Source organism: Mus musculus, chromosome 3, assembly GCF_000001635.26.
Source record: "Mus musculus strain C57BL/6J chromosome 3, GRCm38.p6 C57BL/6J".
Classification (NCBI taxonomy): domain Eukaryota; kingdom Metazoa; phylum Chordata; class Mammalia; order Rodentia; family Muridae; genus Mus; species Mus musculus.
In genome coordinates this window covers 113,554,302-113,578,007 of record NC_000069.6, presented here as the reverse complement: position 1 = coordinate 113,578,007, position 23,706 = coordinate 113,554,302, and the positions used below count along the sequence as shown (strand labels likewise).

General features: G+C 36.3%; 1 protein-coding gene across 2 annotated transcripts; it reads left to right on the top strand.

Annotated features, from left to right (window-relative positions):
* Window positions 1–257: 257 nt before the first annotated feature.
* Window positions 258–22,056, top strand: Amy1 (amylase 1, salivary). 2 transcript variants are annotated; one of them, NM_001110505.1, is made up of 11 exons: window positions 258–307; window positions 7,951–8,163; window positions 8,480–8,626; window positions 12,942–13,139; window positions 14,333–14,563; window positions 15,247–15,380; window positions 16,062–16,184; window positions 16,277–16,376; window positions 19,568–19,686; window positions 19,790–19,915; window positions 21,835–22,056. In NM_001110505.1, exons 2-11 carry the CDS (start codon window positions 7,996–7,998, stop codon window positions 22,022–22,024), a joined length of 1,536 nt encoding a protein of 511 aa, NP_001103975.1. In that variant the 5' UTR covers window positions 258–307; window positions 7,951–7,995; the 3' UTR covers window positions 22,025–22,056. The 2 variants fall into 2 exon arrangements, with proteins under 2 accessions (NP_001103975.1, NP_031472.2); NM_007446.2 differs by lacking the exon at window positions 258–307 and adding an exon at window positions 3,246–3,404.
* The last annotated feature ends 1,650 nt before the right edge of the window (window positions 22,057–23,706 follow it).

Sequence of the window (23,706 nt, the reverse complement as noted above, 5' to 3'; positions counted from 1 at the left end):
AAAGCTGCTCTTCTGTTCAGCATTGAACAGCTCAGATCACGGCACAGCCTGTTCTCTCCCATCTACCTTGTGACTCTGAGAGCAGAACTGCAATGCCTCTTTGACCAGAGGAAATACACATTGTTCTTCCCACATCGTGCATTACAGAGATTACCAGTGAAATATCCATGCAAGTTTGTTCCAAATCTAATGGCCAAAAATAAGAACAATGTTTTTCTTAGATGCTAATAAATTGTCCTGCTCAGGTTAGAGCAGCCATTCTCAACGTAAATCAGAAGATTCCAACTGCAGTGGAAGGCAGCACATGGTATGTAATCCTTAAAGGATATGCTAGTTTGAATTTCATGTGCATGTCTTCATGTTATTTTGCCAATGCAACAAACTTTGTATTTCATATTATGGCTGTATGTTTGTTGAAATCCATAGACCTGTTTGCTTATTGTTAGTGGAAGACATTAGGTGTTATTTTGAATGGAATTAAATGATATTCAGAAATTACTTGGCTGCACATGAAAATAACTAAACATGCACATATCTGAGTATCTATATCATGTCACAAAGTAATTGGTTAAGGAAAATGTGTCAATGGCAGTCTATAACTTATACAATTGTTATTAAACTGAAAAATTCTCTCATCAATTTACATATAAATATATATCAATATAGCAGAAGCCTGCACTATGATTGGAATGATGTTACAGTTTAAGCAGATGCATTTTAATGAAAATAATGCTACATGCATGATCTGATGTATGATTCTTTACTTAAAGATGTGTAGAGGATTTCCTTTAATAGCCAGTTCCTCGTGAGTATAAGACTCTTCCCTTTGTAAGTGGTGTGACTACTAAAAACTCATTCAGATGAGCTCTTGATTTTTGTTGATTGACATTATGCTGCTTTCCAGCCCCGTGGTAAAGTATAACAGAGAAGGATATAATGTTACATTATAGTAAAAAATGGGCATTGGGTTAGTAGAGTGAACTTTTAGTTTTTGATCACAAATCTCCATGGCCTTTGTTTGTTTAACCAAAGGGTTAATTTGTTTAAAAAATTATATCACTTCAAATATTCTTCAATGGTGATTTTGGTTTTATTTGTTGAATTTCAGTGAAATCATGATAAATACTACAATTCTCATCAGCAAACTGTGCCAGTAGTATAATTGGATATTTTGACCTTGTCTCTATGTTACAATTTATAACTTATTTTTTTCATTAGCTTTAAGCCACCAAAATATTTTTGAGTTACCTGGGTACACACGACTATGGCAACCATAGTCCTTTATTCCCTACAAATTTTGATTGATAAATTAATAACTTGTACGCGTTACAGTTCATACAATGTTACAGATCAGCAAGTAAATACAAGAAGCATGGGATACAAAGTGTCAGTATTGAAAGCAAACTCAGAGAGCAAATCCTGGTATGGAAGGTTGATGCCACTAGCTGAGTGAATGATTAAGAAACCCATCATAGCACTGCCAAGACACAGAATAATTAAGCACTGCGTCACAGGGCAGGTGCTTTTTTGAGTGTTAGTTGATGTGTTATACTGAGGTGGACTATGCAGCATCGGCAGGCAAACCCACACCTCTCCTACTGCTCCTGAAATCCAATCCCCAAGTCTCATCTCCAGCTCTGTAGCTCGAAACCTGCTGTAGTCTCCTCTCTGACCCCACCCCCAGGATCAAGAAGACCTTATCCTCGAACCTTTCTTTTCCCAACTCATCCCAATTACCCAGTCTCCAGAATCAGCAGGCATCCTTTGTGAACACATCAGATGAACAGGCCAGGAAAGCAGGCAACATGCAACCATCAAATTCTCTGAAAAGTATGAGAGGAAAAAGAAACTACAGAACAAAACACCCACCCAAGAAAGACAAATCAAGATGTGAGCACCTAAACATAAAATCAATCCAAACCCAGATGCTTAGTTGCTAGCATTAAAAACACAATCGACAATAGCCAGGGCAATATGTCTCCATAGAACCCAGCTATCCTACCATAGCAGGCCCTGAATATTCCAACATAACTGAAACAAAAGAAAAAGATGTTAAAACTAACTTTATGAATATGATACAGATTCTTAACGAGAAAATGAGTAAATCCTTTGACAAAATCCAAGAAATCCACAACAGTGTAAAGAAATAAATACAACTGTTCAAGTCATGAAATTGTAAAGAGAATCAATAAAGAAACAAAACTGGGGGAATTCAGGAAGTGAAAAATTTAGGAATTTGAACAGTAACTACAGAGGCAAGCTTCACCAACAGAACACAAGGAAAATCCACTAAGATTACATTTCAATTCATAGCATCTATGCTCCAAACACAAGGGCACCCAAGTTTATAAAAAAAGACACTACTACAGCTTAATCACATATTGACCTTCACACACTGAGAGTAGGAGACTTTAATACCACATTGTCATCAAGGAACAAGCCATCCAGACAAAAACTAAACAGAGAAATACTGGAGCTAACAGGTATTATAAACCAAATGGACCTTAGTGATATTTGTAGAACATTTTACCTACACAAAAGAAAATGCCTTCTACTCTGCACCTTATGGAAATTTCTCCAAATTTGACCATACTGTTGGAAACAGGACATGTCTCAGTAGATATAAGAGTTTTGAAATAATTCCCTGCATCCTATCTGACAACCAGCAACAGAACCAACAGAAATCTTACAAACTGATGGAAACTGAATATTTCGCTACTGAAGGGAAACTGGGTCAAGACTAAAATAAAGACAGAAATGGAGTACTTATTAGAATTCAATGAAAATGCGTACACAGCATACCCAAACTTATGGAACACAGTGAAAGTGGTGGTAAGAGGAAAGCTTATACCACTAAGTGCCTACGTAAGATCTCATACTAGCAACTTAAGAGCACACTTGAAAGTTATATAATGAAAACAAGTAATTACACTCAACAGGAGTAGAAGATGATAAACGCAGACCTAATAATAGACCTTTGATTAAGTGAATTTGTTCCCATTATGTTCTCATTTTTTTATTGATTGAATTTGGCTCGATAAAATAATGTGATCTTTAAACTTATTTTACAAGCCTTTAACCCCTATATTGTATATAAGTGATTTAGAGAAAAAGTTGAAAGTAGAAGAGGTTGTTGTGTATTGAGAAAGCAAAGTGATGAATTATGTTGCAATAGAGGAGGTTATAAAGCAGCAGCCAAGGGAAGGCAGTGGTTTCCAAAGGACACCAGGGTGGTGGTGCCCAGTCCATCATAGGTCACTGTGGAGCTCAGATCACAGTGCTGACAGAATCCATATTTGGAGAATTACATAAGGTTTGAAAGAGAGGATAGTGAAAGGATACGAATTCCTAAAAACGTTTAATCTGGCCTTTTGTTTGAACGAAAGAGAAATTGAAACCAAATGGTGAGATTTCTATTGTTTTGTATTTGACGAATACTAAACTCTAGATTTGGATGGTTGTTGATTTATACAAGTTGATGTAGTAAGTTACTTTTAAGATATATGGTTTTGTTTTTCTTTCATCCCTTTTTGTACTTTATTAGAGGTTTATTTTATTTTTATTTTTAATGGTTTGATCTCTGTTATTTAGGGCTTCAGGGTTTCAAGGTCTTTTGTGGGTTTGTTGACAGATCGTGTTTGCTTGCCCAGCAGCACAGTCTGTACTATTTGTTTTGGAATGAGTACTGAGCCTTGGCTCTAAACTTATTTTAGATATGTGGTAGGCAGACTCGCTAAACTTTGTCTTTCTCTAGCCTTCATATGCAACTTATGCTAAGCTTAAGTTGGTATTTTTTCCCTGTGGGTAAATGACTACTGTTTTGAGAGATAATACAAGGTAAAACTCAGATGAATTATGAATTGTTTTAAGTAAAGCAACTATAACTTGATTACCTTCACGTGAAATATCTTCCTAATACTTTAGAACTTAAAAAACTTAAAATAAAATACAGAAGCTTTCAACACTAGAGATAATGTTAACATGATAAAACTACATGTGAAGATGTGTCATTAAAGAAACTATAATATTTTAATGACATTCCCAGTACATTTTTCACTATAAAGATACTTAACTATGTCTCCTCTGGGCTACTAACTACAAATGGCAAGAATACATATGCTGTCTCTTACTGACCACTGCTAAATAATTTGTATTTTATAATGTCTTATTTTGTCATGAATTTTAGGAAGAATATAACAAGGAAAATAATTTTGTAAATAATTAGTATTTATTTGTATATGCAAACAGGGAGAGTAGAGAAATAATTTAAAATTAACTGTGTGTGTTTTTTTTTTATTTAAGTAGTGTCTTTAAATTATCTGACTTTGATATCCATAAGAAGGGTTTTAGCTAAATGCCTAAATTTATAAAAGCTGGAGTGTAAAGAGGAATCCTGAATTTATATTAGAGTTTTCTCTCTGTAATAGTAACACCTATTTTATAACATTGCTAAGAAACTACTTTTGAGGATATTATGCATAATTTTGTTTTATTTCTTAATATTAGAAAAGATTTTTAATTTTTCTTCTTTCAAATTTTAATTCACATTATGCATATTTATGGAATATCACTTGGCAATTCAATAGTATTCAAACACTATCCACATTAGGGTTGTCAGCATTTCCATCTAGAGTTTTTGATAATCTTGTAATTTTTATCCATAATATATAGGTGAATATAGTTCACAATAGCATACCATATATCTTGTGAATCACTACAGGAAAAGAAATGTAAGTCCCCAAAAGGAGTTATGATGAGGAACAAAAACCATATAATACACACACATACTCTCTCTCTCTCTTTCTCTCTCTCTCTTTCTCTCTCTATCTTTCTCTCTCTTTCTCTCTCTCACACACACACATTATAACAAACAATAATTGGTTTTCATAAGTATGCATTGTATATTAGTATTTTAATAATACAAAATAGTAATAAATATATGCTTTATTGAAAATTGAAATATGTGTACTTCATGAGAGGAACTGATATGTTGTTAGGATGCTATCAAAGTTATATATTTTTATTGCATAGTAACATAATACATATTCATATAATAATATATAATCAAACACACACACATATATATGTATACATACACACACACACATATATGTATGTATGTATAACTATAACTCAAAGCCATGAAAATGTAACAGGTTTAGTCACTAAAGTGCATCCTTAACTCTATTTGATATTATTTTTATTTAGAGTATCTTACAAGATATTATGATCATATTCCCTTCCCTTATATCTTCTCTTAGTCCTATATCCACATTTTTGGTTACGTTAATTGAATAGACATCTTTCCGGGGCCAAGCTCTGAAGATTCTCTCAAACCCTTTCTCATGATGTTCTCTGGAGAGAACATTGTGGGTAATAAAGATGTCCTGTTTAGGGCTGAGCATTCTGAAGTCCCTATTCTCAGCCCTTTGAAGATTTGTGAGTCATTGCCTTGACTGTCTACACTGCTAAAAGAGTTCTTTTACTAAAGCTGATACTTATACAAACCTGTAGTTGTAAATGCAAATATTTAGAAAGCAATTCAACTACATGTTTATTTAATAAAATACTGGCAGTAGATCCTACCATCGGACCCATGATCTCCCAAACCATAAATAGTTAACCGGTACAACGTGTGCATTCTGTCTGTTGGGAAATCCTAGGATCCAATCAGAAAGTCCCTGGAACTATTACATCATTAATACATCTTGGATGGAAGGTCAGTATTATAGTACAGGGTTCAAGGCTGCATTAGATCATTGCTGAATTTTCTCTCTCACTCACTTTTCTATACTATGAAATCTATTCAGTATGGAGGAAGCTCCTAACTCAGCACAGCTCAATATATTTGTTCTGTATCTAAAGAAAGTGTTGTTTTTGAGCAATAAGCTCTTCCTATTTTCTTTTGGTGGGTGACCAAGATCACTGACAATAGCAATAGACATTGTCTCGCGGGCTTCCAGACCAAATATTCACAGTGCATTCATCTCCACCTGGGCACTGGGGTTTTGCTTTTAAAACATACAATTTCTGGGAAAAGCTTTTGTCTGCAGACTACCACCATTTTAATAAAACAACAGGTAATTTTAAAAAATAAAATAATGGATCTTATTTAGAAAAAATTAGTCACTTGGAAATATTAGTTTATCATGGTTGACCCATATATGTTTATTTTATTTTTAATCATTTTTATTTGATATTTTCCTTCATTTTTGTTATTGCATTAGCTATTACTTCAAATACATATTGAATAGTTATTCATATAGGAGACAACATTTTCTTTTTTCTGGATTGTAGTGGAATTGCTTTGAGTTTCTCTTCATTTCATGTGATTCAATGGACATCATATTATGAAGTAGAACTTTAGAAACTTTGATGAAACAAAAGAAATACTGATTTTTTACTTAGATATATTCCCAAATTCTGTCATTGTTTATAATTACACAAGCCTATTTGACTTAGTTTACCTGGTCATTTGTGTGTGTGTGTGTGTGTGTGTGTGTGTGTGTGTGTGTGTATTGCACGTACAGTATACTATAAATGAGGACATAATTCATGTCCTTCTCTTACACGATACTTGGAAATTATTACAGGCATGTTATAGTCATTTACTGAGTACATAAGAGTGTTTACTACTCACTTATTGGGTCTAGGAATAGTAGAGATGAAGTACATTTTTTTAAAAGTTTGTTTCAGGAGCTGAATGTGTAAATCTAAATATATCTATACTATAAATCAAACAGACAACAGTAGCCTAACCTAAAAAAGTTGTCACACATCAAAAGGTTACTCATTACACCTGTGAATATAAGCTTAAGCTAAAAATGTTCTTTTAGTTGAATATGTACCGAGTACACATGGATGGTGCATCTAGGAAGAACATAGAGTATCATGGAAGCATGAAATTGCATGTCAAATATAATCAAAAATCTAGTTTTGTTAAGGATTTTTTCATGCACTTTGTTGTTGAAAAAGCAAATGAAAGAACTGTATTGACAAAGAAATAATTAAGGCCTTTAACAGTCTTGATAAACCTCTCAGACCTGCTACTTTCTCATTTTATCACTTGATAATTGATATCACCTTCAAATACCTTCGTGTTTAGCATTTCTATCTTCCTTGCCATTAGGTTCCAGTTAGCCCACACACCTACTGTTTTTCTAACAGTAACCTGGTCTGTTCATGTGACAAGTCACTTACCTCATTCATGCACAGTTATAGAAGTCTTCCCGATGACCGGTCATTTCCATTTATACATATCTAAAACCTGGTTTGTTCCCAGTGGCAGGAGTGAACTTCAATTAATTTTTTATCGTAAGTTTCTCACCTTATAGCTTTGGTAGCTTTTTCTTCATATTTTGGAAGGTCTTGATCTGTTTGCCCCGCAGACATAATCTCATTGTATTTTTCAACTTTTCAGATAAGTTTTAGTCTTACTGATATTTTTGTTCTCATTATTGATGCTTTTTAAGTATTTTAAGTGTGTTATATGTGTAGGCATTCCTGATAGCAATGCAAAATTTTCTAGAAGAAGAAAATAGAGATCAATTGGTTACTGTTTATATATGGAAAGGAAATATAACAACTACTTTTATATAGATACTTAAAACTATATAGAACTCCAATTGTAATTCTCTGGAATAGGTGATTTCATAAGTGATATGTAGTATAAATCAAATAGTGCAGAAACATTGATATAAAACACACCCAAACATTCATGTACATGCATGCACATACATGTATTTCTGGAAAGGGCTAATATTTCTTCATTGAGAAAACACATTAAAACTTATTAAGAACTCACAGAGCATTTATATAGTTTCCCTGGGAAAATTTTTAAATGTTTTTTCACATTTTGACATTGTTATTGGTAATTGCTTATGGCTTATAAATAGCTAGTACTAGAATATTGATTTGAGTTAATATTTCTTTCATTATGTATTTTTTCAGAAATAAATTACTTGTTAGAAAGAATACTGCCAACAGCATAGCAAAATGAAATTCTTCCTGCTGCTTTCCCTCATTGGATTCTGCTGGGCCCAATATGACCCACATACTCAATATGGACGAACTGCTATTGTCCACCTGTTTGAGTGGCGCTGGGTTGATATTGCTAAGGAATGTGAGAGATACTTAGCTCCTAATGGATTTGCAGGTGTGCAGGTAAGACATTCACAATTCAAATGCTGTGCGTATGTAAAATTGTTTTCTAATAATGTATTTTAAATATTTTGAAGCAATATTTCACTTCACAGATAATTTTCATGAGGAAGGAAAAGTGGCTGGGATGGCAACTTTATATTTTGTTTTCAGACATCAAGAGGCCCTTTTTATTGTTTTGTCAATGTTTTCAGTGATTCTGAAGGAATGGGAATGAATTTATATGGATTAAGAACTGCAAAATCATTGATAGTTTTCTACAGGATTTATTTGTATAAATTAAGCTATGGGCTGATCATCTTAACTCATTTATTTGTAGGTCTCTCCACCCAATGAAAACATCGTAGTCCACAGCCCTTCAAGACCATGGTGGGAAAGATATCAACCAATTAGCTACAAAATATGTTCCAGGTCTGGAAATGAAGATGAATTCAGGGACATGGTGAACAGGTGCAACAATGTTGGTGTAAGTGATCTGTCCTTCGAGAATTAAAAAAATAAATCTGAGGACACCAAGAACAAATTTTTTTCAATTTGACATGCACATTCTCTAAAAATATTAAAATATTGTCTTAAGCCATTACTGTTTTGATTATATAAAGAACGAGATTATTCTTATGTAAGGCCTGTAATCTGCCTGAGATATAAATCTAGCATGGCATTGCCTTAAGGTGTCTTGTCCAGGCAATCCAGGACAAATTCTTAAATGTCTAAAAACAGTCTTCTTAAAAGAACAGCGTTTTTTTTTTTTTCCTTATGAGTTGTATATGCATAAACAATTGCGAATTTGAGAATTTATAATGTCTGAGGGATGAATAATTTTAAGCAATTGTAAGCTCTGAGATATAATACTGACTATTAATATACAAATTAAAGCTTGATTATTCAACATTTTAAAACCCATCTACAGCACACAATGTAATTATCTGTGCTGAGGCAGGAGGAAACTCAAAAGAATAAGCATGTGATCCAATTCACATGTACTTTTCTCCCATAGAAGAGCTGTTTTTAAACACAGTAAATGGGATGCATGCATGAATGAACTTATAGAATGTACAAAAGCATGCATAAAAACAATTTTCAACTTATCTTTAGGATAGTAATTATCAATTTTATTTAAAATGATGGTATGTAATAGGCCAAATATCAATATTCTACAATAACCAATTTAATTGCTATTTGGAACAAGGAACAGAGACTTTGTCAGGTTATTAAGACAATTTTTGTTATAGTTTTTCTAAAATATACAAATTTATCTTACAATTCTTTATTAGCACCACAGCAGCCTTAATAGGATGTCAAAACTTTGCTTTGAGGTGAAGGCCACCTCAGCCTTGCCCACTGCTGGCCTGCTGCCCAGGCCAAAAGAGGCTGAATTGGCCCAATCTGTTGTAGGCCAGGAAGCCCGAGCAAAGGTGGCAGAGCACCCCGAGCCCTAGCAGGAAGAATATGGCCACCCCCAGCAGGGACAGGTGGATGCCCATGGGGGACACGGAGCATGGGACTGGCGCTTCAGGCCTGCCGCTGAGTTCGCTACAAAGGCGCCTTTTTTGGCAGCCTCCTGCGCCATCACCGCTCAGGGAAAGCCACGTAGCCCATGGCCCTGCCCCACAGCAGCTGGCAGCCGGCCGGCCCTCCACGTAGGCCAAAGGTCGGCCAGGAAGTGAAGAAAGATGACTTTACAATAATGTTGTCTCTTGCCAAAGAATTGCTGTGGGCACATGTAATAACCCTAGCTAAAATAAGCAGCTAGTATTTAATTACCATTGATTATAATTGATAACAATTGATCACAGGAGTTTTTTCTACTTTCTGTAAAGCCTTTTTGTTTCTCACCAGTTAATTTGAATCTTACTTGATAACACCTAAGAAGGGCTTAAGTTCTCCTGTGGTGAGTTTAAGGTGAGGTCTTAGCCAATTAACATCTCCTGGAAGCTTTTGAAAATAAAATTTTGAAGCAAATCAATTTCTTTCTCTTAGATTTTCTGTACCAAAACTTTATAGTATAACTAAAACCCTAAATATTAAAAAGATATTGCCTCTGAATCATTTCTGGAGCAACAGCTACTCTCCAGAACTTTAAAGCTCATTGTGTGAGAGCAAAGATTTGATGTAAACTTCCCTTGAGAGGCATTAGCTAATAAAATACTTTCCACTTAGGAAAAAAATACACTAAAAGATTCAAACTCTTAGCTTCTTGTTTTGAAGCAGAGACAATAAAATTTTTTCTTACATAATGTAAAGCTATATTAGCTATACCTAGAGGCAAAAATTTCCTGTGATTACCAGTTCACTAGAAGCAAATCCTTTACCATGCAAAAGAAAAAACGAACCTTTAAACCTATAATAACTTTACATGAAGTAGGCAAGCCAGATTGTAATGTAATAAGTTCTACAGCCTGATTGCCCTTTTATAAACTTTGAATTTGAACTTTATTTAGAACATCTGGATAGATCTGCAACAGTGTTTTTTTAGCTAAAAGAAAACTCCCCTGGAGACTAGGAGAGACAAGCTTCAAGAGCTTCCTTAGGCCCCGTTTGCAAGACAAAAAAACAAAGTGACACAAGCCTCTCTGGGGCTGCTCTGAGCTTTGTATGGCTGTATGGCCACAGAGAGCTGTATTAGTGCTCTCATAAGATGATTACTCTTGTAATAATCGTAATTAACAATATATGGGTGAGTAGAAAATCTTAAATTTGCGATCAAACTGCAAGCTGCAGTCAATGGAACATTGGCAGTTTTAACCATAATTTTCAAGTTTCTTTTGCAATGTTGGGATAATATCCACAACCTTGGGAAAGCAAAACCCAATTTCAAAACAATTTATCATCTTTAAAATCAATATTAGGAGCATTACTATTATGTTGCGAAGTTTGGCTGCCAATTTATACCTATGGATGCATGACCGTGCAAATTTTAATGCCGCATTAAAGAGACATTGTTTTAAATCTTATCTTTAAGTCTACCTATTAGGATAAGAATCACATTAAATATTATCTCAACTAGAAGTATCCCTTAGAGGCCTAGTTTTTTTGGCCTGCTTTATGCCACGTGTTGTAAAGACTCCAAACCTAAGCCACCAATTTAAAGCTGTCTTGCTACCAAAGTTACACCTATAAGACCAGTAAAAAACCAAATGCAGTGGCTAAACGAGCCTTATAAATTTAGACCAGTCAAAGAATTTTACTTTTTCTAGCTATATTTATAAGGTAAAAAAAGCACGTTGTCATTTGCTAAACACAATAATCACGATTGCAGAGGACCCTCCAGGAAAAAATCAACTATCAGCTTTTTTGCCCCAAAACTAAGCTGCAGACTCCCTTTCTTTGGAAGCAGCTTTTTCCAGCAGTGGCTCCCCTGCTGTGCCTGATCCTGGCCAAAGTGTGGCCACGCTCTGGCTTCACTGGACCAGCAGATAAAGTCTTAGCCATTTTTATTTTCCAACATGAAATACAGAACATTCAGTCATTCAGACAACAAAACAAAACACACATGGATCAACACATACACAGACTGGTGCACCAGACATTAGACAGCACAAAGAGGGCAGAGAAGTTCTGCTGTAGAGCCAGAGAGAATAAAGCAGGGCATCCCCCAATTTCTCTCTGTCTCTGGGAGAATTTCAAAATCCATTTTCCTTTATTTTATTTTATTTTATTTTATTTTATTTTATTTTATTTTATTATTTTAAACCCTGTTCCTCTAGCCTGATGCAGTTCTCGACTGCGGTTAACTGCCTGTTTCATTATTTTAAACCCTATTCCTCTTGCCTAAAGCTGCTTTTGAAAACTACGGACAACCGCCTGATTCAAAGTTTCTAGTCCTTTGTTGCCGAACCCTAAGTGGACCCAGCGCGGGTTAGCACTGTTCCAAACTTAGCCTGTATCCTACCGAACCTCCAGCAACACTTTTAAAAAATGAAGTTTAAAGCCAGTGCTAGCATAAATACCTGTTGCTCACCGTGCCCAATAGGATCCTCTGATTCTTTCCTTCCCTTGGAGCTCCATACAAGACAGTGACTCCCTCAGTGTTTCCTCACCGTTCCCAATGTCCCTGGTTTGAACGTCAATCTGTCATATGCCGCCGGGCCCGCGGCCTACAAGAACCAGATATACCTGGGAGGCAGGCTGAGGCTGAAAAAGACTTAGACGGCGAGAGAGATTAATGGAGACCAAGACATGATTCTGTTCAAGGCCCCCGATTTTACTCAGAAACTGTGCTTATAAAGGGGGAAGCCCCCCACCCCACGCCCACCCCCCACCAGTCCATTCTTGGTGTCTGGAGCCAGCCTGCAGGCGTCGTGCAGGATAGGATGTTCCTCCAGAATATCTCAGGGACCTCTCAGCAGGTAGCAGTGTCTTGGAGGAGTGCAGTGGCAGGTGACAGAACAATAGAGCTATCTAGGTCGGGAAGGCTCCAATTTAGGTAATCTCCGTCTTAGTGGCATCAAGGTCAAAGTCTGGATCAGCCTGCTTCAAGGCTGAGGGAGGCTACAATTATATACATGGTAGTTTGGGGAAAGCATTTGACATGTGGTTTTATTTTCCTTAGTTAACATAGTATAGGAGGTAGAAACTAAGATTAATATTCATAAACCTGTCCACAGTCATTTGATGGCTCAGGGAAGGTGTTAAAATATAATGTATATATATTTATATATACATAATATATAATTTATATATAATATGTCAATATATATGTTTCATTAGTGTGCTGCATAGTTTAACCAGCTTAATTTTAGGACTCTAAGCTGCATTCAAGTACACATTCTTCTCTTCAGGTCCGTATTTATGTGGATGCTGTCATTAACCACATGTGTGGAGTGGGGGCTCAAGCTGGACAAAGCAGTACATGTGGAAGTTATTTCAACCCAAATAACAGGGACTTTCCTGGAGTTCCCTATTCTGGTTTTGACTTTAATGATGGAAAATGTAGAACTGCAAGTGGAGGTATCGAGAACTACCAAGATGCTGCTCAGGTGAGGAAAACGATCAGAATTAAAAATGAAATCAGGGACTTCTTATGCACATGGACCTTTTGGAATACCATTTGACATGTGGTTTAGACTCCTTATATTACTAGGAGTTAGAAATGCAAATCAATCTTCATCAACCTTCTCCTAGTTTCTTGATGGTTCAAGAAAGGTGCTAAATACTAAAAGATTTATGTTTTAATCATGCAGTACATAAGAGAAGAAAAAAAAAAGGGAAAAAAAGGACACAAAAGGGTTTCCTCAATTAATTAATAATATTATCGATTTTATTTATGCCTCATCCATACATGATAGTGGAAAATATTCGAAGGGCGTATCCACAGTAGGATGTGGATGTTCCCAGTTTTCCATGAAAAGACTTTATGAAGATTTTTTATTGGTTATTATATCTATTTACATTTCAAATATCATTCTCCTTCCTGGTTTCCCCTTTGCAAACCTCCTATCCCATCCCCCTCCCCACTGCTTTTATGAGGGAACTCCCCCACCCATCCACCCACTCCAGCCTCACTGCCCAAGCATTCCCCTACCCTGGGGCATCAAGCCTCCACTGGATCAAGGGCCTCCCTTCCTACTGATGCCAGAAAAGGCAGTCCTCTGTGACATGTGCAGCTGGAGCCATGGGTCTCTCCAGGTGTATTCTTTGGTTGGTGGTTTAGTCCCTGGGAACTCTGGAGGGGCTTGTTGGTTGATATTGTTGTTCTTCCTATGGGGTTGCAAATCCCTTCAGCTCCTCAGTCCTTCTTCTAAGTGCTCCATTGGGGTCCCTGTGCTCAGTTCCATGGTGGGCTGCGAGCATCCACACCTGTATTTGTCAGGTTCTGGCAGAGCCATATCAGGCTCCAGTCAGGAAGTGCTTCTTGGCAATAATATCTGGGTTTGGTGTCAGCAGATGGGATGGATCACTAGGTGGGGCAGTATCTGGATCGCCTTTCCTTTACTCCCTGCTATACTCTTTGTCCCTGAATTTCTTTTAGACAGAAACAATTCTGGATTAATATTTTTGAGATGTGTGGGTGGCCCCATACCTCAATTGGGTCTGTACCTAACCTATGGATATAATCTTTACAGGTTCTCTAGACCAATCAGTGAATACTTGTTTAGTTGAAGGAGATCTCTGGTAACGGATGATATTTATATATTAAACACAGTTTTGTTTAGTGTGTGTTTCTTAACAGGTCAGAGATTGTCGTCTGTCTGGCCTTCTGGATCTTGCACTTGAGAAAGATTATGTTCGAACCAAGGTGGCTGACTATATGAACCATCTCATTGACATTGGCGTAGCAGGGTTCAGACTTGATGCTTCTAAGCACATGTGGCCTGGAGACATAAAGGCAATTTTGGACAAACTGCATAATCTCAATACAAAATGGTTCTCCCAAGGAAGCAGACCTTTCATTTTCCAAGAGGTAATATAATACATATATGTATGTATAAAATTACATTGTTTTGTTAAACAGAAGATAGATGGAAGATTGTATTAAACACAATTTAATAAGTTAATGTCTGAGTGCTTTATAAATGTGCAATTTCTTTAACTCCCATTTATTTAGATATAGACTTAATTGTTTACCAGAGTAAAGGTATAAGGGAATGTAGAGAATGTATTTATCCTGTGACATTATTGTACTACTTAGTGTATACTCAGGGACCATTATGCAATATCTTAGCTGCTGACACAAGTCAGTTTTTCTAGGCTTAATTCTTGTCTTAAATATTGTTAAATGAATAAATTTTTGATTAATATTTCTGTGGGCATTTTTTCATGTGAAGAACATTAATAATGTTTGTATTTGTCTTCTTTGGAGAATCTAATGAATTTGTAAGTGCTGAAATTGTTTATCTGACAGTAATTACTTTATTAGTATAAATATCTGAATTTTCAATTATATGTTAAGTGAAATATGTCAGCTATTTTTACTGGACAAAAATGATATTGTCATTACATTTCTTTCGGTACCAATGTTAATAAAGGAATTAAGAAAACCACATTGAACATGAACAGTATAAGAAATTTATAGGATATTATTTTTATATTAAATATTTTAATATCATTTTGTTCAATGACAGTTTCCCCCTATTTCTCTACTAGGTGATTGATCTGGGTGGTGAGGCAGTGTCAAGTAATGAGTATTTTGGAAATGGCCGTGTGACAGAATTCAAATATGGAGCAAAATTGGGCAAAGTTATGCGCAAGTGGGATGGAGAAAAGATGTCCTACTTAAAGTAAATACATCCCACTTTGTCATTTTTTTCTGTCATAGATCTGTTCCCATATTATCCCATTACATATTCATCTTATACAATTCTAATTTATTGAATATTTATCAAAACATTAGCTATTAAGCAGGCTGATTGCCCTCTAAACAATTAAAATCATCTGGAATTAATAAATTTCATTTTAAATATCAGTAACAAGGAGGTTTTCTAGTAACACAAAACATCACCTACAGATTTTTTTTTCTGTCTTTGATATGAATTTACTAGATTTTAGTAGTTACAGTCTACTAAAGTCAAGGTATTACTTGAACAATTCTACTACTCACAAATAAAACTGCAACGTGGTCCTACTATTGCACTTCTATATACACTGTAAAAAATTAACTTGAAATATTTGCTCATCACACAGAGTGCAATATCCAATTTTTTTCATTTGTTTTTCATTGTATATACTGTGATAGGAATATTTACCCTTCCTGAGATCATCTACATTGCAATCTTACATGAAATGTGGATGAAATGCAAATAAGTCATTTATAAAATTACCTAGAAGAAAATTTTTCTGTGGAATAATCATTTGTTTAGAAAATCATTAAATTCAAATAGACTATAGAAAGAGGTATAGATTTAGGATACTCTAAATGTTCTTTTCAAGGAATAATGTATGCTTATATTTTTAAAAACTAGGAACTGGGGAGAAGGTTGGGGTTTGATGCCTTCTGACAGAGCCCTTGTGTTTGTGGACAACCATGACAATCAGCGAGGACATGGTGCTGGGGGAGCATCCATCTTGACATTCTGGGATGCTAGGTAGGTAAAGCTATTCTTTACATTTATACATGTTCTTTACTGATAGTAAAATTCTAGTTTTTTTTATTGTAATATTGTTTTGTAATTTCCAGACTCTATAAAATGGCTGTTGGCTTTATGTTGGCTCATCCTTATGGTTTCACACGGGTGATGTCAAGTTACTATTGGCCAAGAAATTTCCAGAATGGAAAAGTAAGTTTAAATATACTTTTGAAGAAAGAGAAAGCAGTCCTGTTTTTTGTTTTTGTTTTTTTTTTTTTCATTTTATGTATGTAAACCACATTTTCTTTCTTATTTTTCTTTTTTATATTAGATATTTTCTTTATTTACATTTCAAATGTATTCCCCTTTCCTGGTCCCCCCCCCCCCACTCCAGAAAGCCCCTATCCCTTCCCCCTCTTCCTGCTTCTATGAGGGTGTGCTCCAACCCACCCACCCACTCCTGCCTCCCTGCCCTTGAATTCCCCTACACTGGGGACCAAGGGCCTCTTCCCCCATTGATGTCCAACAAGGCCATCCTCTGCTACAAATAGGGCTGGAGCCATGGGTCCCTCCATGTGTACTCCTTTGTTGATGGTTTAGACTCTGGGAGGTCTGGCAGGTCTAGTTGATTGATATTGTTGTTCTTCTTATGGGGTTACAAACCCCTTCAACTCCTTCAGTACTTTCTCTAACTCATCCACTGGGGATCCCATGCTTAGTCTGGTGATTGGCTGCAAGCATCCACGTCTGTATTTGTCAGGCTCTGGCAGAACCTCTCAGCAGACAGCTATATCAGGCTCCTGTCAGCATGCAGAGACTGCCACACCTTGGGATCCATTCCATATACAGTAACCAAATGCAGTCCTGTTTTAATTTCATATGAAATTGTTACACAGGAGACATGCCATCAAAATTATTTAATACAATTTAAAATTTTTAAGTATATTATAGAACTATGAACTGCTTTAACACTTTGAAACAATAACTTGAAAGTTAGAGAACAAGAACACACAGTAAAACATATGAGTCTAGTAGTTCTCTTGTCAATTTGATGTGGGGATTGTGTATAGTAGCACCTGAAAGGAGGAACTAAGCTTTTGTTTATTTAAGCAAAATAAATATTTGCTAAGTACTTTTGGAATTTTCTGTGGATTGTAAAAAAAACTTTTCAGTTTAACTGAGGTTACCTTAAAAAAATACATGAAATAAATTATGTTAAATTAAGCACATAAGTTTGAAGACTTATTCAAGAATAGTTAATGTTACAAAATATTTTGCAATATATTAATGTGAACAATTTCAAAAGGCAGCTAAGGGTCTGGGGAGATGATTTAGAGAGTAAAGCTCCTGTGGGAGGAATAGGAGTTTGAGTCGCTGGGACCTTGCAATGCTGAGCTGACTTGGTGTCTTGGAATGCAATTCCCCAGCAGGTGGAGACAGCAGATTTCTCAAGTATCAAACTGGCCAATTCTTGCGTTAAAAACTTAGCCTCTATAGAGCACAGAGAGCTTGACATATACAGAGGTGGATGATCGCAGCCAACCATTGAATTGATCACGGGGTCCCCAATGTACAAGTTAGAGAAAGAACTGAAGGAACTGAAGGGGTTTGCAACCCCATAGGAAGAACAACAATATCAATCAACCAGAGCTCTCAGGGTCTAAACCTCCAACCAAGGAGTGTGCATGGAGGGACTTATGGCTCCAGCCCTATGTGTAGCAGAGGATGGCCTTGTCAGGCATCAATGGGAAAAGAGGCCCTTGGTCCTGGGAAGGCACGATACCCCAGTGTAGGGGGATTTGAGGGTGGGGTGATGGGATTTAGTGGGTGGGTGGGGGAAGCAGGATGAGGGGGGAAGGGATAGGGAGCTCTTGGGTTGGGAGAAATCGGGAAAGGGGTAACATTTGAAATGTAAATAAACAAAATATTCAATAAAAAGAAAGGACACAGAGAGAATTTTGTTTTAGAAAGATATTTAAATGTGTTGAGAACCAGGAAATGCATATTCAATTTTTGGAAAATTTATTACAGAATATCAGGACATATTTATTAGCACCTTTATTCAAAAGGTGGCATAAAACCAATTGATATTATATTTAAATACTTCACAGGCATTAATATTTTTATATTACCAAACTATTGTTCTATTTTACAAATAATGACACTTGGGCATAAAGAACTTACATATATTGAATCAGATTTTAAAAACCATTGGTACTGGAGAGTTTTTAAAAAGGAGCTTTTCATTGATTCATTGTGATTTTCATGTCATGTTCCCCAATCCCACTCATCTCCCCATTGCTTCATATCTGCCTACTCCCTTGTAACCTTCCTCTCAAATAAAAAAAATAAAATAAAAATAGGACAAGGCAAACAAAAACACCCTGTTGTGTTTCACAGTATACCCCTTTTGTCCACATGTTTACTTGCAAATGTTGACAGTAGTGAGTCATTGGTCTGGTTCGAGGCCTCTGGCTTCTGATACACTACCAGTATTGAATGCTCTACAGTTTGCTGGGGAGAAAGGGGAAGACCATCTCTCCCTTGCATAAGCCATTGCACAGCAGACGAGGTGTGGGGCTAGCTCTCCAGTGATCACATGCTGGGGCCATGAACTCCTGCCATCAAGACCAGCTCGATTATGTTATACAAGTTTGGTACAGGGTCTGTGCTCCAGAGTAGGGCAGTCAGTGAGGGGCATGGCCTTCTCTTTGTAGCCTGTGGACATCTACATGGTCCCAGGTGGCAGTCCATACCAGGGATGCCCTAATGGACTTTACTGGTAATATGAGCCATGGGCATCAACACAGACCCCTGCTGCTGCATGGCTATGGACCCAGACACTGCCCATAGCAGCAGTATGAGTCGACTTCATCTTGGCCTCAGGTGGCAGGACAAGCTACTCACATAACGCTGTTCCTCTCTACTCTCATGTCTCCAGTTCTGTCTCTTCATAGCGCTCAAACCAGTCCATTTCTCTCCCATCTCCCTACCACATACTTGCACATCATAGTGGCTCCCACCAAGTGTGGGCCATGAAACATGCAGAGCTCTGCCTGCTTTCTGCCTGTCAGCATCACTGAGCCTGATCTTAAATCCTGGTCTTTCTGATGCTAAAGATTTTGCCATTTTACTGACGTTAAAGAAGAGAGCTATTAAGAAACTGTTGCATGGAAGACACTGAATAAATAAAAATGTATAATTCTGTGAAATATGACCTAAGATAACTATGTTATATACACTGAAATAGTAAATACTCATCGGTAGTTGTCTGTATAAATACTGAAGGAGTTGGATACTAAGTAGATACTATAGACATTCAAGTAACAGAACACTTTGAATTTAGTGTCATGGAAGTCAACATGCATGTTAAAAACCTGATGCTTTTCCCTTTAATTAAGGATGTCAATGACTGGGTTGGACCACCAAATAACAATGGAAAAACCAAAGAAGTGAGCATTAACCCAGACAGCACTTGTGGCAATGACTGGATCTGTGAACATCGATGGCGTCAAATAAGGTGGGGATGTCCCCTACAGATCTTGTGTAATAACATTGTTTAACCTTGTATTTTAAATTGATGTTTAAGGGTACCAGCTTTTCACATGATACTGTGTTTTTAGGAACATGGTTGCCTTCAGAAATGTCGTCAATGGTCAGCCTTTTGCAAACTGGTGGGATAATGACAGCAACCAGGTAGCTTTTGGCAGAGGAAACAAAGGATTCATTGTCTTTAACAATGATGACTGGTAAGTGGATATCACTTAAAGTAGGATTATATACTATTATACTTTTTAATGAATGGATTTAAGAAATATAATATATTATGACCTAAAAACTGTAGAAAAAAATGCTTGCTCTTGATGTGTTCAATTTTGTAGAATTTGTTTTGAGTTTTGATATTGCTGTTGTCCTTGATGCATTTTTACACTGTCATGTGCATATATTCTCATTCATATACTCATGTGACACCTATATAAAAGACATAAACATTAAATAATAATCTTAAAAATCAGTGAAAGGATGGGCAGTATTAGTTTCAAATTATCACACCCTAACTCTATATCTCAACTATTTATTTTTCTATTTCTTTGGTATACAATCTTAAAATGTCTGCCTCTGTGAAATAATTCTCTTTTTCTTTGTGATTAATCTTTTCAATACATTTGTATACATGACTATGGCTGATGGTTTTTCTCTGGAGACAGACGTGGATTGGTTCTACAATCTCCAATGACTGGCCTTCAATTTGAGATGCATGCATCTATATCTTCTCCTTTAATAATTTCATCCTGTATACAACTATACTTAGAGAATCTCTTTGCATGAATCTGAGTTATCTTTTGCTCGGGTTATCTCTTGCTCATTTAGAGGATTGTATTAGTTTCTGTCTTGATGCTATGATTAAACAACATGACCAAGGGAACTTATAGAAGAAAGAATTTATATGTGCTTGCAATTACAGAGTTTTGACTCCATGAAGGAAAGGTATGAAGGTGGAAACTGGGAGGTGATGACTCACATTTTGAACCAAAGGCACAATACAGAAAGATCTGACTAGAAAAACATGCAAGTGTTATTATTCTCAAAGCTGCCTTCAGTGAAAAAATTTCTCCAAATAATCCACATCACCCACTTCCCCAAACTGTGCCATGATCTAGAAACCAAGTTTTTTTTTTAATTTATTATTTTTTAATTAGGTATTTTCTTCATTTACATTTCAAATGCTATCTCAAAAGTCCCCCAGATCCCCCCCACTCCCCTACCCACCCACTCCCACTACTTGGCCCTGGCGTTCCCCCGTACTGAGGTATATAACGTTTGCAAGACCAAAGGGCCTCTCTTCCCAATGATGGTTGACTAGGCCATCTTCTTTTTTTCTTTTTTTAATATTTTTTAATTAGGTATTTTCTTCATTTACGTTTCAAAAGCTATCCCCAAAGTCCCCCAGACATCTTCTGATACATATGCAGCTAGACACACGAGCTCTTAGAATTGGGAACAAAACACTCATGGAAGGAGTTACAGAGACAAAGTTTGGAGCTGAGATGAAAGGATGGGTCACCTAGAGACTGCCATACCCGGAGATCCATCCCATAATCAGCCTCCAAACGTTGACACCATTGCATACACCAGCAAGATTTTGCTGAAAGGACCCAGATATAGCTGTCTCTTGTGAGACTATGCAGGTGCCTGGCAAACAAAGAAGTGGATGCTCACAGTCAGCTATTGGATGGAACACAGCGTCCCCAATGGAGGAGCTAGAGAAAGTACCCAAGGAGCTAAAGGGGTCTGCAGCCCTATAGGTGGAACAACAATATGAACTAACCAGTACCCTCGGAGCTCATGTCTCTAGAAAACAAGTTTTAAACTTTTCATGAACTCTCTAACTCTCTCTGTCTCTATCTATCTATCTATCTATCTATCTATCTATCTATCTATCTATCTATCTACCCATATATATGCATATGTGTGTGCTTTTGTATATCATATAATATATGATATATATATATATATAATGTAAAAATCATTTATTAGGTCATTGGCCATTAAATCATAATTTCTATTTATAGAGCATAATAGACAAGTATTCATTTTGGAGATAGTTTGATTTCTTACATTTGTCTGTGTTGAATTTGATTACAGAATTAACTTTTTACTTTTTCAGGGCTTTGTCAGAAACTTTACAGACTGGTCTTCCTGCTGGCACATACTGTGATGTCATTTCTGGAGATAAAGTCGATGGCAATTGCACTGGAATAAAAGTCTATGTTGGCAATGATGGCAAAGCTCACTTTTCTATTAGTAACTCTGCCGAAGACCCATTTATTGCAATCCATGCAGAGTCAAAAATATAAAATTTAAAATAAACACATATTGAGAGCATCAATAATTTGGATTTCCTGTCTTTTATGGAATTTAATTTTTTTATTTCAATCACATTTGATAAAATGTATAGGCAATAAACTTGAAAAGGTAAAAAAAAGTTCATTAAAATCATACATAATTATGAGAAAATTACACCCAGGATTTTGATACATTTTAGAAGATTATCTTTAAATTATTTGTCAAAAGAAATTCTCATATTTGTGAAGCCATCCTGACAAATATATTGTCTTATCACTTATATAATTTGTTTCGTGGTCTCCTAATTTCTCATTACTTTAATTATATTTACTCCATTGTCTTCTATTATTTCCTCATGCTTTCACTAGATCCTCTCTTTTTCCCAGCAAAGCCCTCCATCCCACATTTTCATGTAATTTTTGCTTTGATTTTTGTGATGATGGTTTCATGTTTCACCTACCAGTTTTGTAAACCCTCAACCAAATATTGACTATTATTGATCTTCATTTCATACTGGCTTTCTATATATGATCTATCTTTATCTGTCCTTCTATCCATCCATCCATCCATCCATCCATCCATCCATCCATCCATCTACACATCCATCCACCCATCCATCCACCATCTATCTATCTATCTATCTATCTATCTATCTATCTATCTATCTATCTATCTATCTATCTATATTTGGGACCCCATTGCTCTTAAGTAGGGTTGCCTACATGACCATGGCTGGAAAGTTACTACTTGAACCAAGGCAGCTTACCAGTGGATAAAACACTAAGAAGTATATTTTTCCCCACCTTAGCACCCATAAATTTCTTATAGCTCATTAGGACGGGATTGACCTTCGGGTGTCTCCCCAAATTCCTGGTAGAATCTTAATGTGCCAAATTTCAAGCAGAACTTGAGTAGTTGACTACTGATATGTGAATTCTTGGATGCAACAGACATTACATGTACCGAAGGCAGCATCTAACAGCACTCCTCTCCATCATCTCATTTTGCATTCTTTCCACTTCCTCTTACATGATACAACCTAATGTCTGAATAAGACTTACAGATGAGAAATCTATACGTCCCCTTTTGGGATGAGAAATCAATAGTTACTTCAATTTTAATACCTTTACAAGTTATGAGTCTCTAATTTGTTGTCACCTACAGAAAATATAGCCTCACTGACAAAGGGAGATAGCAATGCAAATCAGTGGGTATAAGCATAACCATATAGAAATAAATGGATACCATGATGTCTATTTAGTAAAAGAACCATAGTAATTGTCTCCCTAAATCCATTGGCTAGTCTAAAACTCACTAGGTAGACAGGGTTGGCTTCAAACTCATAGCATCCCACCTGTCTCTACCTCCATAGTGCTAGGATTACTGGGATTAAATGCCTGGGTCACCATGTCTGGCTATAATTTTAATTATGGTAAATCTCTCCCACAATTCTTCATCTTTCCAATTTTTTAACCATATCACTTTTAAAAGTTTTCCATTCATATTCTTGTTATATGGGGTACATCTCTTGGGTATATGCCCAAGAGTGGCATCTTCACAGGCTAGGTATTCAGGTCAAACTCTTCCCAATTTTCTGAGAAACTGCCAGATTGATTTCCAGAGTAGTTGTACAAGTTTTCACTACCACTAGCAATGGAGGAGTGTCCTTCTTGCTCCACATCCTCACCAGCAT

What these genes read in the sequence shown, in the direction of transcription:
- Amy1 (NM_001110505.1), top strand. Translation starts at nt 7,996, where the DNA reads ATGAAATTCTTCCTGCTGCTTTCCCTCATTGGATTCTGCTGGGCCCAA. An exon ending in GAAAAGATGTCCTACTTAAA is followed by an intron (nt 15,381 to 16,061) that starts GTAAATACATCC and finishes TTTAAAAACTAG; the next exon opens with GAACTGGGGAGAAGGTTGGG. An exon ending in CATCGATGGCGTCAAATAAG is followed by an intron (nt 19,687 to 19,789) that starts GTGGGGATGTCC and finishes CTGTGTTTTTAG; the next exon opens with GAACATGGTTGCCTTCAGAA.